General features: G+C 56.0%; 2 protein-coding genes across 8 annotated transcripts in view; both read left to right on the top strand.

The window, feature by feature from the left end:
- Nucleotides 1-1,602: 1,602 nt before the first annotated feature.
- On the top strand, nt 1,603-10,465 carry ATXN7L2 (ataxin 7-like 2). The gene is made up of 11 exons (XM_011948123.1): nt 1,603-1,772; nt 3,753-3,818; nt 4,204-4,308; nt 4,705-4,915; nt 5,307-5,497; nt 6,063-6,145; nt 6,527-6,780; nt 7,596-7,794; nt 7,939-8,060; nt 8,600-9,395; nt 10,250-10,465. Exons 1-11 carry the CDS (start codon nt 1,646-1,648, stop codon nt 10,262-10,264), a joined length of 2,169 nt encoding a protein of 722 aa, XP_011803513.1. The 5' UTR covers nt 1,603-1,645; the 3' UTR covers nt 10,265-10,465.
- A 1,261-nt stretch (nt 10,466-11,726) lies between these two features.
- The window catches only part of LOC105516067 (cytochrome b561 domain-containing protein 1), a 6,971-nt gene continuing 6,326 nt past the window's right edge, over nt 11,727-12,371 (top strand). For 3 of the 7 annotated variants that reach the window (XM_011948115.1, XM_011948121.1, XM_011948122.1), the window contains exons 1-2: nt 11,770-11,972; nt 12,205-12,308. In XM_011948115.1, coding sequence (XP_011803505.1) covers nt 11,825-11,972; nt 12,205-12,308 — 252 coding nt within the window. In that variant the 5' untranslated portion in view covers nt 11,770-11,824. Of the gene's footprint in view, nt 11,973-12,204; nt 12,309-12,371 lie in introns of all 7 variants that reach the window. The other 4 variants (XM_011948118.1, XM_011948119.1, XM_011948116.1 and 1 more) reach the window with 3 other exon arrangements.

Raw genomic sequence — 12,371 nt, 5'->3', positions numbered from 1 at the left:
AGAGGAGAGCAGTTATTTCTAGCAGGCTCTCATCTAGTGACATCTCCTCTTTTGGTGGCACCCAATTAGACCAAAGTAACTGGGACTCATTAGCAATTCTGGAGCAAACTCAAAAGGTGAGAGATAGTGGCTTCCACAAAGCTGTTGCCATTTGCTCTCCTACCATCTGTGACCCAAACACGCTTCCTGTCAGGAGTTAAGGGCCATATGCTTCACTTTCTTAACTATCAGCTTCTTGTTGAACAAACTTGCACCTCTATCCCCCTTCAGAGACTCACACACTACATTTACATCCCCTAGAAAAATACACTTGGGTACAACTGAACATTTAAGTTTTAGCAGATTCCTGGATGCCCTAGGGATCATCTGTGGGTCTCAGGTTGAGATTCCCTGCCCTCAGAGATTATTCTTGAAGTACTTATATCTTCCCTGGATGAAAAGGAGAAAATCTAAGGTCTTGCTCCCAAACTTGTTTTCCCCTTAGCTAAAGGACCAAGAGTAGGGGGTGAGGTGTGAGACGTTGAGGAGGAAAAAGGATTAGTATTTCTTTCTTAATGTGATGGGGGGTTGGGGTGGGAAATGGAGGAGGCAGACTTTTGTCTCTTGATTGTGTGAGGGTGGGAAGAAATGTTATCAGCTGAGAAGATGAAATAAATTGATGATTAAGGTACTTTCCAGACCTTAGCAAGGAAGATGACAGCTCTGATGAGAAATCTCCCTATGCCGAGGCTTCAGAAGCAGCCCTTCCAGCAGAGAAAGTATTCATTAGAAAAAGAAGGCAAAGTGATGGATGGAGTCAGGGTCCAGCCAGGGTTTGGGAAGAGGCGGTACAGGGAATCGATCGCAGTTCTCAAGAGAAGAGAGAGGGATCAGCAGAGATGCTGCAAACACCAGCCGCCTCGGGGCCACCCCAGTTCCAGGGCTGGCTCTGGCTCGGAGACAGCCTTCTGTCATCGTGACAGGTGATTTTGGTCAGCTTGGCTAGGTCCTCTCAAACCCAGACAACGCCACTCCAACCCTCTGCTGTGCATCAGGGCAGTGTGGGTTTCCCACAGAGGAGGCACGACACGGGAGCGAGGCCCTCCCCCACACCACCCCGGTGTCCTTCAGCACATCCTACAGACTCCCTCCCCTTGCCCTTCTGATTCACAGCGCCCACCTCCCTGCACCTACCCTATTCGATCTACAGGGGAGCGGAGTCGCTTCGTGGCCGCCAGCCCGGGAAGGGGCGCCAGCCAGCTGGCGGACGCACGGCTTAGAGGGGTGTCTGGGCAGAGAGAGGTTTGGGGCTGGGGAGAGGTGCCGTGAGCTTGGGAGAGTGGACTGGTAGCACAAATAATGTGTGCATAAGGATTAGAAGAGGAGATCCTGGAGCTTTGGTCTTCTTTTTTCCCCCTGCAATTGTGCATTTCGGAGGGACTCTTGCTGCAAGCTCGGTAGGCAATAGCATCCGCTGCAAGACTACACTTCCCAGAAAGCTGTGCGGGAGGGAGAGGGGCCCGGAACAGGCAACCTGTGCTGCGCTTGCGCAAAGACTGAGCTGGAAAGGCAGGTGGGAGGGAAAGGGGAGGCGTGCCCGCGACGGGGCGAGGGGGAGGGGGCCGCGCGGCGGCGGCGCCAGGGCGGGCGCGCGTCCGCGGCGGTGATGGCGGTGCGTGAACGCGCGGCGGCAGCAATGGCCGCTCTGGAGCGGCGGGTGCCGAGTCTCGATGACTTCGCGGGACAGAGCTGGAGCTCGTGGGTGGAACGGGCCGACCTGCCCGCGACTGACGGTGAGTGAAGCCATCCTAAAGTCCGGGGACCCCATCACTATCTCCCCTCCCCCCTTCCGGGCCCCCGCCAGCTGAGGGGAGCCGCCGACTGGAGCCGCCGTCCGGCTCCCCGGCCCCCCAAACAAAGGACCCGCCGGGTCCTAGTGCCCGCCCGCTCCGTCACCTTCGCGCCTCCGGGTCCTAGCGCCGGCTCACCGCTCGGAGCCCACCCTGCCCATCTCTGCCTCTGCCAGTCCCCAATACCTGCCCCCGACATAGGCTTGCCTTTATCTTTCTCCTTGCCTGCTGCCCCCCAGCTCGCGCCCCTCCTGCACCTGCCTCCGGCTTTCCCTGTCCGCAACAGTCTTCTCCACGTGTTTCCCACGCACCCCACTTCTGTGCCCCCTTCCTCACCCTCCTTGTTCCTTCGCCTTTTGCCCCACACCTCCTGCTCCTTTTCGGCATTTGCCTGCAGCTGCAGTGCTTTTAGACCCCCGCCCCCTCCGCGTTAGTTCGTCCGTCCATCCATCTATCCTCCCTCCCTCCCTCCATCCTTCGGTCCATCCATCCATGCCTCCAACCCACTGTCCTTTCCCAGGCCTCTTGCCCTGCCTCTTGGCTCTCTCCTCTGACTCCCACCTTCTCTAGGCCCCTGAGTGTCTTAGTGAGCGGGCCTACAGCCCCTTCTTCTGATCTTTGTCTTCTGGGCCCCAGGGAGCACCTGGCCTCGTGGCCTTTCGGGGTGACAGCAGGCATCACGCCCCTGAAGAAGTTTGCAAGTGAGAAGAGGTGGAGGAGGAGACTGCATGGAGGGGTCTCTAATGACACTTGTTCTCCTCTGAGGCATCCGACTCCCAGTTTCATTCTGTCCATCATTCCCCGCACTTGCATTTCACGGACTTAAGAGTGGGAGCTGCCCCTTGTCTCTTGCGTGCCTAACCCACCACCCCTCATAATCTGGATATTATATAAGATTGTCAACAATCTTCTCATCCTAGAAAGGAGCATATCTGTTAATGGGCATCAGAGATCAGACCTAAGCGGGAGCCCAGGCCACCCTGGGACTGCCCCATGCTGGGTGGGCAAGGATGGGGCCATTGTCAGGGTCTGGGTGCATTGAGAACCGGAAATGGAGTCAGACGGGTTTGGTGACTCAGAATTGATTTTTTTTTTTTCCAAGGGACAGGGAGGGGGCGTAGAGGAGGGAGGGGGGAGGAGAGAGGTAGGGGGATGGGGAAAAAGCTGCTTTGCACAGCTAAGATGTTTTTGTCATTAACCCAGAAACTGAGGTACAAGGGCAACCCCTGCCCAAAGCCCCTCTAAGAAGGGGAGGGACTTGCATAGCTGACCAAGGAGACTTTGAAGATGCTCAAGGACCAAAGACAGCAGTTTTTCTGCTCTGTGACCATCCTATCAGTGCAGGACCTGAGAAGCTGGGTGTAACTTTGACAATGCTATGGTAACCCAGGTGGAGCAAAATTGAATTCATGGGGGTGGGGACCTGGGAGAGTATCTATTTGGGATGCCACATAGTAGCAGAAAGGACCCATCAGAGAAATCTCAAGAGGAGACTCAGGGATAGAAAACTTCGTTAAGGACTGTTCCTCCTTTAAATGGGGAAGCAGGCCCAGAAAAGAGATGATATTTACCCAGTCACCCAACTAGTTAGCAGTGGAGCCCTGAACTGCACCTTGAGGTGCAACCCACCTATAAGAAAGGCGGATGGATTCTTCTTAGTGGGACCGTCTTAGTCCAGATGCAGCAGGTGAAGGAAGATGGGCATCTGAGAATGACCCACTGAAAGGTTCCCCAAGTGGTCCTCACACCAAGAGCTTGTCATGGAGTGTGGGCTTCATACTGTTGAGCTGCAGGCCCTGCTTGGGGCTTCTGGAAAGGAGACAACCTCTGGGTTGTCTTCTGGGAAGAACAGTCTCTGGTAAGGGGAGGCTGGAGACTCCCTAAAACTGGCCCTGAACCTTCTGAGCTGTGTTTCTCCTCTAGGGGCTGAGCTGGAGGAGAGTAGCAAAAACATGAAGAAGTTGGATGCCATGACCCTCATTAAAGAAGGTGGGAGTCGACACACATTAGGGCTGGGACCCAGGGCAGACAGGACCACGCTCCACTTTTCCACCACACTACAGAAGGAGGTGGCTGCTTGAAGCAGCTGTCTGGGGACCCTCATTTTGATAGGTCTGAGTCGGCCGGTTGCTCTGGCTCCTGTGACCTGCTGTTGGAGATCCTAATCATAGGTGATTGCCCACTCACCTGAAAGCGCATACCCTTTGGAACTGCTTAGATTGAACTCTAGAAGCTGGGAGCATTCAGCATGGAGCTTGTCTATGTCAGCGGGGAGGTGAAGTGCCTTCTGAGTGGTGGGATGGGAGTGTTCTCCGATCTTCCAGGGAAACCCTGGGATCCTCAGCCCCAGTGACATGGGCTTCTGTCATTGCAGACATGTCCATCTTCGGGCACTGCCCTGCCCATGATGACTTCTATTTGGTTGTGTGTAACCACTGCAGCCAAGTGGTGAAGCCTCAAGCTTTCCAGAAGCACTGCGGTGAGGGGAGCCCTAGGGAGGAGATAAAGGGACAGGGGAATGTGGAGCATGGAACTCTGAGGACGGGGTCAGTTAGGAGGTCTTGTGGGGTATTGGAGGGTGGTGTTGAGGATAGGAAGGTCCTGAGGGTGGCTTCAGAGCATTGTGGGGAGTCGGATTATTGTTTGAACAAAATTCTAGCATCCGGTGGAGTTAAGGAAGGAGTTAAGAAGTTCAGGAAGCTAGGTCTTGAATTTTGAGTCTTAAAGGCTCAGATTCAAATGGGAAGGAGGCATGTTTACAATCTAATTTATGGAAACTCAGATTCTCTCATGTGAGTCTATGGACAGGGTTAGGTTGGGGAAGGAAGTGGTGATACCACTCACCTCGATTATTCTTTCCACCTCCTGGTGACAGAAAGAAGACATGGGCCCCTCAGCAAGCTTTATGCCCGGGCCCCACCCCCACCTCCAGCCCCTGCCAGCTCTCAGAAATGCCATGTAGTGAATGGGCAGGGCCCAGCTTGTAGGGCACCAGGTTCCACGAAAACCTCCTCCAGGGAGAAGGGCCAGGGGTCCCGGAGCCGTGGCCACCAGCCTCCTGAGAAGACCCAAAAGGACAACCTCTGGTAAGGAGAGGCTGGAGACTTTCTAAGACTGGCCCTGACCCTGACCCATGGATGGGTTGACATCAATACAGGCAGCCCTGGGTCGAGGCGTACTCCTCACAGCAGGAGGCAGCCGCCCTGTCTGCAGCTTCCTTCCATATATTCCAGGGAAGATGGGGTCTCCTCTTCCCGTGTTTCACACCCCTGCTGGAGCCCACCGAAATTCCAGGGCTGGGAAAGAGATGGCTCTGGACTAGAGTCCAGGCCCCAGGCCTCCCCTCCCCTCCCCCAGCCAACCCCCTCTCTCTATATGTAGCCTTTTCGTGCCTGTGGTGAATCTGGAGAAGATGTCCAGTCTCCCGAAGCCTGATGGACATGGAATCAGGGTGGCCCCACCCTCTGCTTTTCTCAGCCAGCCAGGGGGTCTCACCAAGGACTCCCCTGGAAAACCTCCCATGGCTCCCCCTTCTAAAGAACCTCCTGGCAGAGAGAACATGGAGATCATCCCCAATGAGGGGTCCAGTCACTGGGCTGAAGGCACCCCTCCTGAAAAGGAGCCCAGTGGGACCAGGCTGCCCCCTAAAACCCACCGGAAGATGGCTCGTGAGTAGTTGTGTTCTTGGGGGTCCAGAATGTAGAGTGGGGACTCCTTTGGGCTGCTTTGTCCTTGGGCCAGATGAGGAGGAGGTCAGGTTTATGGGCCTGGCCATAACAGGTTATAAGGTACAGGAGCCCTGTCACCTCTTGACCTGCTTGCTTCCCGGGAAGCTTCTCCATCCTGTGTCTCCTGATCAAGGCTGAGGGAGCCCATGCCCAAGAGGTGAAGTTCTTTCTCTCTTTTCTCACCTAGATCCAGGGCACATCTCACAGCTGGCTTCTCTGGCATCCCAGATGCCCATGGCTGCTTTTGTTTCTTGATATGTGTTGCCCTGCTTTGGGCTTGAAGTCCCAAAAGATGCATCTGAGATTGGGATAGGGATGGTTCTCACACCCAGCAAAGAGATGTTGATGCCCAGAGTTTCTCTGGAAGGTAGAGCCCCAGGCCGAGGGCTATAGGCTCTTCTGCTTTAGCACCAGTTCTTCTCAGGCCCTTGGCAGGAAGCAGCCAGATCCTCCTGTGAACTCCTGGAAATGGTCTTGAGGTTCATTGGAACTGCTTTCCCCACAGGGAAGGAGTGCGACCTCAACAGGCAGTGTGGGGTAATAAATCCAGAGACCAAAAAGATCTGTACCCGCCTGTTGACCTGCAAGGTAACCCCCTTCCCACTGCACAATGAGGGAGGACAGCACAGGGCTTGCCCACTCCTTCCCTGGGCAAGGAGAGGAATGTCGATGTTACCGAAGATCCAGCTTAAGGGAAGGCGGTTAGGCCCACCCAAGGGAAGGGGAGATGGGGATGCCCTTCCTGGGCAGAAGGTGGGAACAGTGGGAAGGAGGGAGTTTCCAGATTCCTCCATCCCAAAGGAGGGTTTTGGCCCCATGGGGGAGTGAAACAAAGACACATGCACATAGCTGCAAATATGCCCACATCTCTCCCTACCCCCAGGCTTGCCCAGGCCAAAGCACCCTGCCGTCCCTCACCCCTGCTCAGTTCATACCTACTCCTCAGCTCTCCACCCTGCTGTATTCCAGATCCACTCAGTACACCAGCGCCGGGAAGTCCAGGGCCGGGCCAAGGACTTTGACGTGCTGGTGGCAGAGCTGAAGGCCAACTCCCGCAAAGGAGAGTCTCCCAAGGAGAAGAGCCCAGGGCGCAAGGAGCAAGTTCTCGAGCGCCCCTCCCAGGAGCTCCCCTCTTCAGTCCAGGTTGTGGCAGCGGTGGCTGCTCCCAGCAGCACCTTCTCTGTTCGTGCCAAGCAGACTTACCCATACTGTGCACTGCCCAGGTACGTCTAGAATCCAACCCCTACCTCACCTGGGGGTATTTGGCCCCTAAGCCATCAGGGGCCCCTGGAAACAGGCTCAGGGAGTGTCCTTTAAGATGCACTCATTCAGCCCTGAGTGTGGGGGGATTCCTGGGGCTCCTGACAGTGGTGTGGAAGCAGGAGACTCCCCTGTTCCCAACCAAGCATACTACAGCACCCCAGCCCCTCGGCAGCGTGCCAGATCCAACACTTGGGATGTGAACATTTTCCGAGCTGCCTCCAACAGGCCGAAACTTGTCACTGGGGAGCCGAAAGGCCGAGAGGGTCACAGTCCCGGGCAAGGCAGCCCTATGTGTATTCACTCACTTGCCCCTTCGTGTGCAGAGGCTACGCCGGACCCCAGGGAGAGCCTGACTTGCTGAAGGAGACATACATGCATCTCTGCCTGTCACACAAGGGGCAGACACGAAACACAGGCTCAGCTCACAGACAGGCTCACAGGAATATGTAATGCAAGAAGGGGGTTGAGCGACTTGACTGGGTTGACCAGAGCTGGGTACAGTTTAATTGCGAAGATTTTCTGGAGGAGGTGGATCTGCAGCAGATTATCCCCTGAGGAGGAAGGGGCTGGGAGGTGAAGGGGCTGAGGAGAGAATCCCTTGGGAGCGGTCTCTCTGTTGTTCCCTCCTGTCCTTCCCTTTCTTCTGTCCTCTTTTGATTGCCCTGCAGGGTATCTGCACCAGTGCCCTGCTCTTTGAGCTTGGTGGGTTCAAGGATGCCCCTCCTCTGACCCCACAATAGTCACATTCCCCTCACATCTCTTTTGGCCCTTACAGGTCCCGGGCCTCCTCCGAGAGTGAATTGGATGATGAAGGCCCCTGTGGTGGTGATGGGGACCCAGGCCTGTTCCCCTTCCCTATGCCCCGGGGTGGGGCCCAGGCATCCAGCGAGGAGAGTGAGGAGGAGGGGACATCTGACGACCTCCACCTACCCCCTGACTGCCATTATGCAACCCGGCCCCCACGGCCACAGGCGGTAAGGACCTGGGGCACGGGCCTAGGGAGGGGGTGGCCGAGCACTCCTGGCCCACAATACGGGGAAAAGAGGCCAGATCCTGTGTGCAGATGCCCTCTGTGCACCCCAGACCCTGCCAACCATGCACCGTCCTTCTGCCTTTAGTTCTGCACCTTTGGGAGCCGGCTGGTGAGCCCAGGATGCTATGTGTTTAGCCGCCGGCTGGACCGGTTCTGCTCAGCACTCAGCTCCATGCTGGAACGGCACCTCAGCTCACACATGTGGAAGTAAGTCTCTTGGGCCCAGAATGGAAGTTCTAGAATGGAAATTCCCAGGCTCCAGACATACCTGGACTTCAGAAGCCCTGATCTTTCCTGTATACCCATAGGTGTGCCTTGGCTGTTTGCCAGCAGAACCCCAGATAGGGAGTGGCATGAAAAGGAGGTGGGAAAACTTGGCAACCTAGAGCTTGGCTAAGGCAGGGCCAAGCCTTGCCCTCTTAAGGTGGTCTGGTGTTGAATCTAGACTCTCATCCATCACTTTCAGTACCTTTTGGGTAACTAGGGATAGGGGATGCCCAAACCAAGATTTAAAATGAAGTTCCTAGTGGGCTACCTCCGAGTTCATATGTACTAGTTAATTCCTCTCCACAGGCACACCCGTGTCTTCTTCCTAACCCTCAGTTCCAGCATCTTCCAGCAGATGGCAGCAACCCTGGGGCTCTGCTGGCCATTTCTAGGTGGGGCCGAGAGACTCGAGTGTGTCTTGTGTTGGGGAAAGCTCTCGTTTGCTTGGCAGTCACAGTGGGGCTTTCTTTTTGCTGCAGGAAGATCCCACCAGCAGCTGAACCTCCAGCTCACCTTGTCAACTCCCCATTATCTGCTCCCCTGAGCCCATCCTCTACAGGCACCTGCCCCCGCCTTCCAGGTCCACCCCCGAGACCTGCCTGCCCAGCCTCCACGCCCCCCACCAAGGACAGCCTTGTCCCCAGCTACCCTGCAGGCTCCCCCAGTGTGGCGGCTGCCTGTAGCCAGGCAGAGTGCATGGGCGGGAGCCAGGCTATCACCTCACCACTGCCTGCCAACACGCCATCCCCGTCCTTCAGCAAGCTGCCGCCTTCCAAGGCCAGCAAGTCATCCAAAGGCAAGGATGGGGTGGAGGTGGAGGCCCCTTCTCGAAAGCGGAAGTTATCCCCTGGCCCCACCACTCTTAAACGGACCTGCATCCTGGAGCCCACTGGAAAAGGCAAACCCTCTGGCTGTCGGGGCCTCTCGGCCAAAACTAAAACAGCCCTGAGCATGGGGCTTAACGGGACAATGGGGCCAAGAGTGAAGCGGGCAGGGCCCCTGGACTGTCGTGGTTCCCCTCATCAGCTCCCTACACCAGTCAAGGCTTCTCAGCTGGAGAACCGGGGAGCAGCTGGACACCCAGCCAAGGCCCTGCCAACCAACTGCCTCTCTGAGGAGGAGGTGGCCAAGAAGCGGAAAAACCTGGCCACTTACTGCCGGCCAGTGAAGGCCAAGCACTGTCAGGCTGGTGCCCCTGCTGATGTGGCCTGCTCTGTGCGCCGCAAGAAGCCAGGCCCGGCCCTGGCCTTTGAGGAGAAGTGCTCTACACTGAAGGTACCAGCCAGGCTCCCTGAAGATTGATGAGGGTGGAGCACACAGGGGGTACCTGATACAGAGAAGATGCTACATTGGTGTTTGTGCAGGGAAAGGGAGGAAGGGGAAGTTGAGAGAGTTCCTGGACTGTTTTCTTTAGGAAGAGGTAGGTCAGTTCTTAGCAAAGTGACTCCAGCTTTTGCCTGGTGAACCTTCCCCTATCCCTAACCCTTTCCCTTGGGCTGAGGAGATGCGGCACCCCTCCACCCCTGCTTTTGCTATAATCGAAGGGCTACTTCTTTCTGAATTGGCTGTGACCCTCATTCCAGGTACTGGAGCTACCTCTGTTCCCTGAAGGAAAGGGAGTTTGAGTCCCTGGGTCACAGCCTAACATGCCGAGCAGCAAGGTGGGTGGGCTGGCCTCACTGGATTTTCCTCTGGGCATCAGGGCCTCAGACGGCAGGCACACAACCCCATGTCCACTTATGCACATGTGCCTACCTCCAGGTGTGCAGGTGACAGGCAAGTTCTCCAGGGTTTCCAGTAAAGCCGGCAGCCAGTTTTATTTGCCTCTTCTGGTGGGAGCCCTGGCGTAGTGTGCCATGTGCTCCCCATATGATCTCTGCCAGGAGGTGGGATGGGGGTGCTCCCCTGGGTTAGATGTGGGCCTAATCATAAACCCTGTGTATTCTCCAGCTTCACTACCCAGGCTGCCCCTGGTGAGCTGGCGTTCATCTTCCCCCTTGCTCATTTCTACTCACCAGGCCAGCAGAAGGAAATCAAGCTTTAGCCCTTGTAGTCCACACAGTTCACTGGGTAGGACAGCTGGTAGGCCCCCACCCTGACCCTTTCTCTTGCCTCTTGTCTTCCTGCAGTCAAAAACCCATTAACGAGAAAGTGCCTGCCCACTGCAACGGAGCCGCCAGCACCTCCTCCCCTCCAGATCCGGGCCCCAGGCTGCTGCCGCTTTTTATAACTTTATATTATTTTTTTTAAGAAAAAAAGCTCTTTAAAATACCTCAAGACTGTCTCCCTGTTCTGTTGCTGCTATGAAAATATAAAAACAGAAACATAGAAAAGGAAGGAAAAAATAACAAAATGAGTGTCCTTACTGTCCCCAGCCCTACCCTGGGAGGCTGAGATGATAGGCAGCAAGATTCCAGCTCCCATAGCTTGCCTGCAAAAGTCTTTTATGCTCATTATTATTATTATTGTCATCTTCTCACTTTCAATAGTGTGAAAAATGTGTGGGGTTTGTGTCACTGGGGGAGTCTCTCCAGACAGGATGATGAGGCGTGTGGCTCTGAATGAGCAAGGCTTCCTGAGTCTTGACCCCAGAGACGACTATGGTCCCATTGGGAAGAGAAACTTGAGAAGGGAAGCTGCACTTCTGGCTCATCTCTAGGATCCTTGCCCTGAGGATCTGGGAATTGGCTTGTGACCCTTTTCTGGCCTTCAGCAACCCTAGGCGTCCATCCCTCCCTGAATTATTGCCTGTTTTTCTTCAGCTGTTCCTGCTTTTCCCACTTCTTACCAGCAGCCTCATTTTCTCAGCCACTTAGGGAGCTTGAGCTGGGTTGGTCACTGCTGTTGGGATATTCCTGTTTTCTACTGGACAGCCTTCCTTCCCGGCCTGTGGGTTTGCCTTTAAGGAAGGGGTAGAACCTTTACCAGGGAGGCCTCCTTGGGTTGAACCACACCTTTTTTGGAGGCAGGAAGGGAAAAGGCATCATCACTTGCAGAACTGGTGGTGTGGGAGGCCACCGGAGTGTGGGAGGCGTTGGTCCTTCAGGATCACCTGGCTCCTCAGGGCTGAGCAGCTGCTGAGGAGGCGGCAGGGCTGGGAGTGCCCTAGTTATTCCATTTATCTCGCTGGGAACCACTCCCCTGCAGATGCGAGATGAGACTTGCATCTCTCTCCTTTGGTCCACCAGGTTCAAGGCACTATATTTTGGCCATGTCCTTTCCTAGTCTCCTTGCTTTTAGGCAGGGAGGAAGCTTGTTCCCTGAACAACACAGAAGGAGGTGACAGGAGAGAGTGCACAGCCAGGGAAATCCAGTACTACTAGAAATCGGCTCCAAACACTGGTTTCACGCTCGGTTCAGCGTACCAAGTGTGTGCTTTGGGGTTTCACTGAAATCGTTTGCCACAAATGTATTTCCACAGGCTGCTTGGGATTTAGGCCCTTGTAGACAGACACACAGAAACAAATGAAGGTGGGCCGGGAACTGTTCAGTCCCCTTCTGCCTCCGGGCTCTCGCGGGAGCGGGCCTCTCCGGGGCACTCGCGCTTCCCCCCCAGCCCCCAGAGGGCGCTGTGGGCCACTCCGTCGCACTGCCGGCGGCGTCCCGGGGGAGGAGCCTCTCCTGCAGCCGCCGCCGCCTCCGCGATCGCAAACCCGGAAGACGTGTTCGGGCAGCTGGAGTGTGCGAGCCCGCCGGCCACGGCCATGCAGCCCTTGGAGGTAGGTCTGGTTCCCGCTTCAGCTGGGGAGCCGAGACTGACCCGCTGGCTGCGGAGAGGCAGTGGGATCTTGGCGCACCTGGTAGCTTTGGGCTTCACCATCTTTCTGACAGCGCTGTCCCGTCCAGGAACCAGTGAGTGTGTGGGGCGGGGCTGCGGAAGGGGGCGGAGCGGAGATGCTGGAGGGGCAGCGCCTGGGAGCGCCGGCGGACTTGGAGGAGGGACCCCAGCTGTAAAGGGGAGACAGAAACAGTGGAGGGATTTTGAGGGCCTGGTGGGGCGAGGCCCCAGGGATCCTGGAAGAATGGGGTTTGGGGTGCTGTGGGGGAAGGGCAGACGATTGAACAGACCGAACTACTTCCTCAGAAACAGGTCCCCTGATGGAGAATAGAAGTGAAGGAGGCCGGGCGCAGTGGGTCACGCCTGAAATCCCAGCACTTTGGGAGGCCGACGCGGGTGGATCACTTGAGGTCAGGAGTTCGAGACCAGCCTGGCCAACATGGTGAAACCCCGTCTCTACTAAGAATACAAAA

Source organism: Colobus angolensis, unplaced genomic scaffold, assembly GCF_000951035.1.
Source record: "Colobus angolensis palliatus isolate OR3802 unplaced genomic scaffold, Cang.pa_1.0 Scaffold273, whole genome shotgun sequence".
Lineage (NCBI taxonomy): Eukaryota > Metazoa > Chordata > Mammalia > Primates > Cercopithecidae > Colobus > Colobus angolensis.
This window is presented reverse-complemented; position numbering and strand designations above follow the sequence as displayed.

Excerpts from the sequence above, each read along its gene's own strand:
- ATXN7L2 (XM_011948123.1), top strand. The coding sequence starts at position 1,646 with ATGGCGGTGCGTGAACGCGCGGCGGCAGCAATGGCCGCTCTGGAGCGG. Across the intron at positions 3,819-4,203 it reads CATGACCCTCATTAAAGAAG|ACATGTCCATCTTCGGGCAC; the intron begins GTGGGAGTCGAC and ends CTGTCATTGCAG. Across the intron at positions 7,795-7,938 it reads GGCCCCCACGGCCACAGGCG|TTCTGCACCTTTGGGAGCCG; the intron begins GTAAGGACCTGG and ends TTCTGCCTTTAG.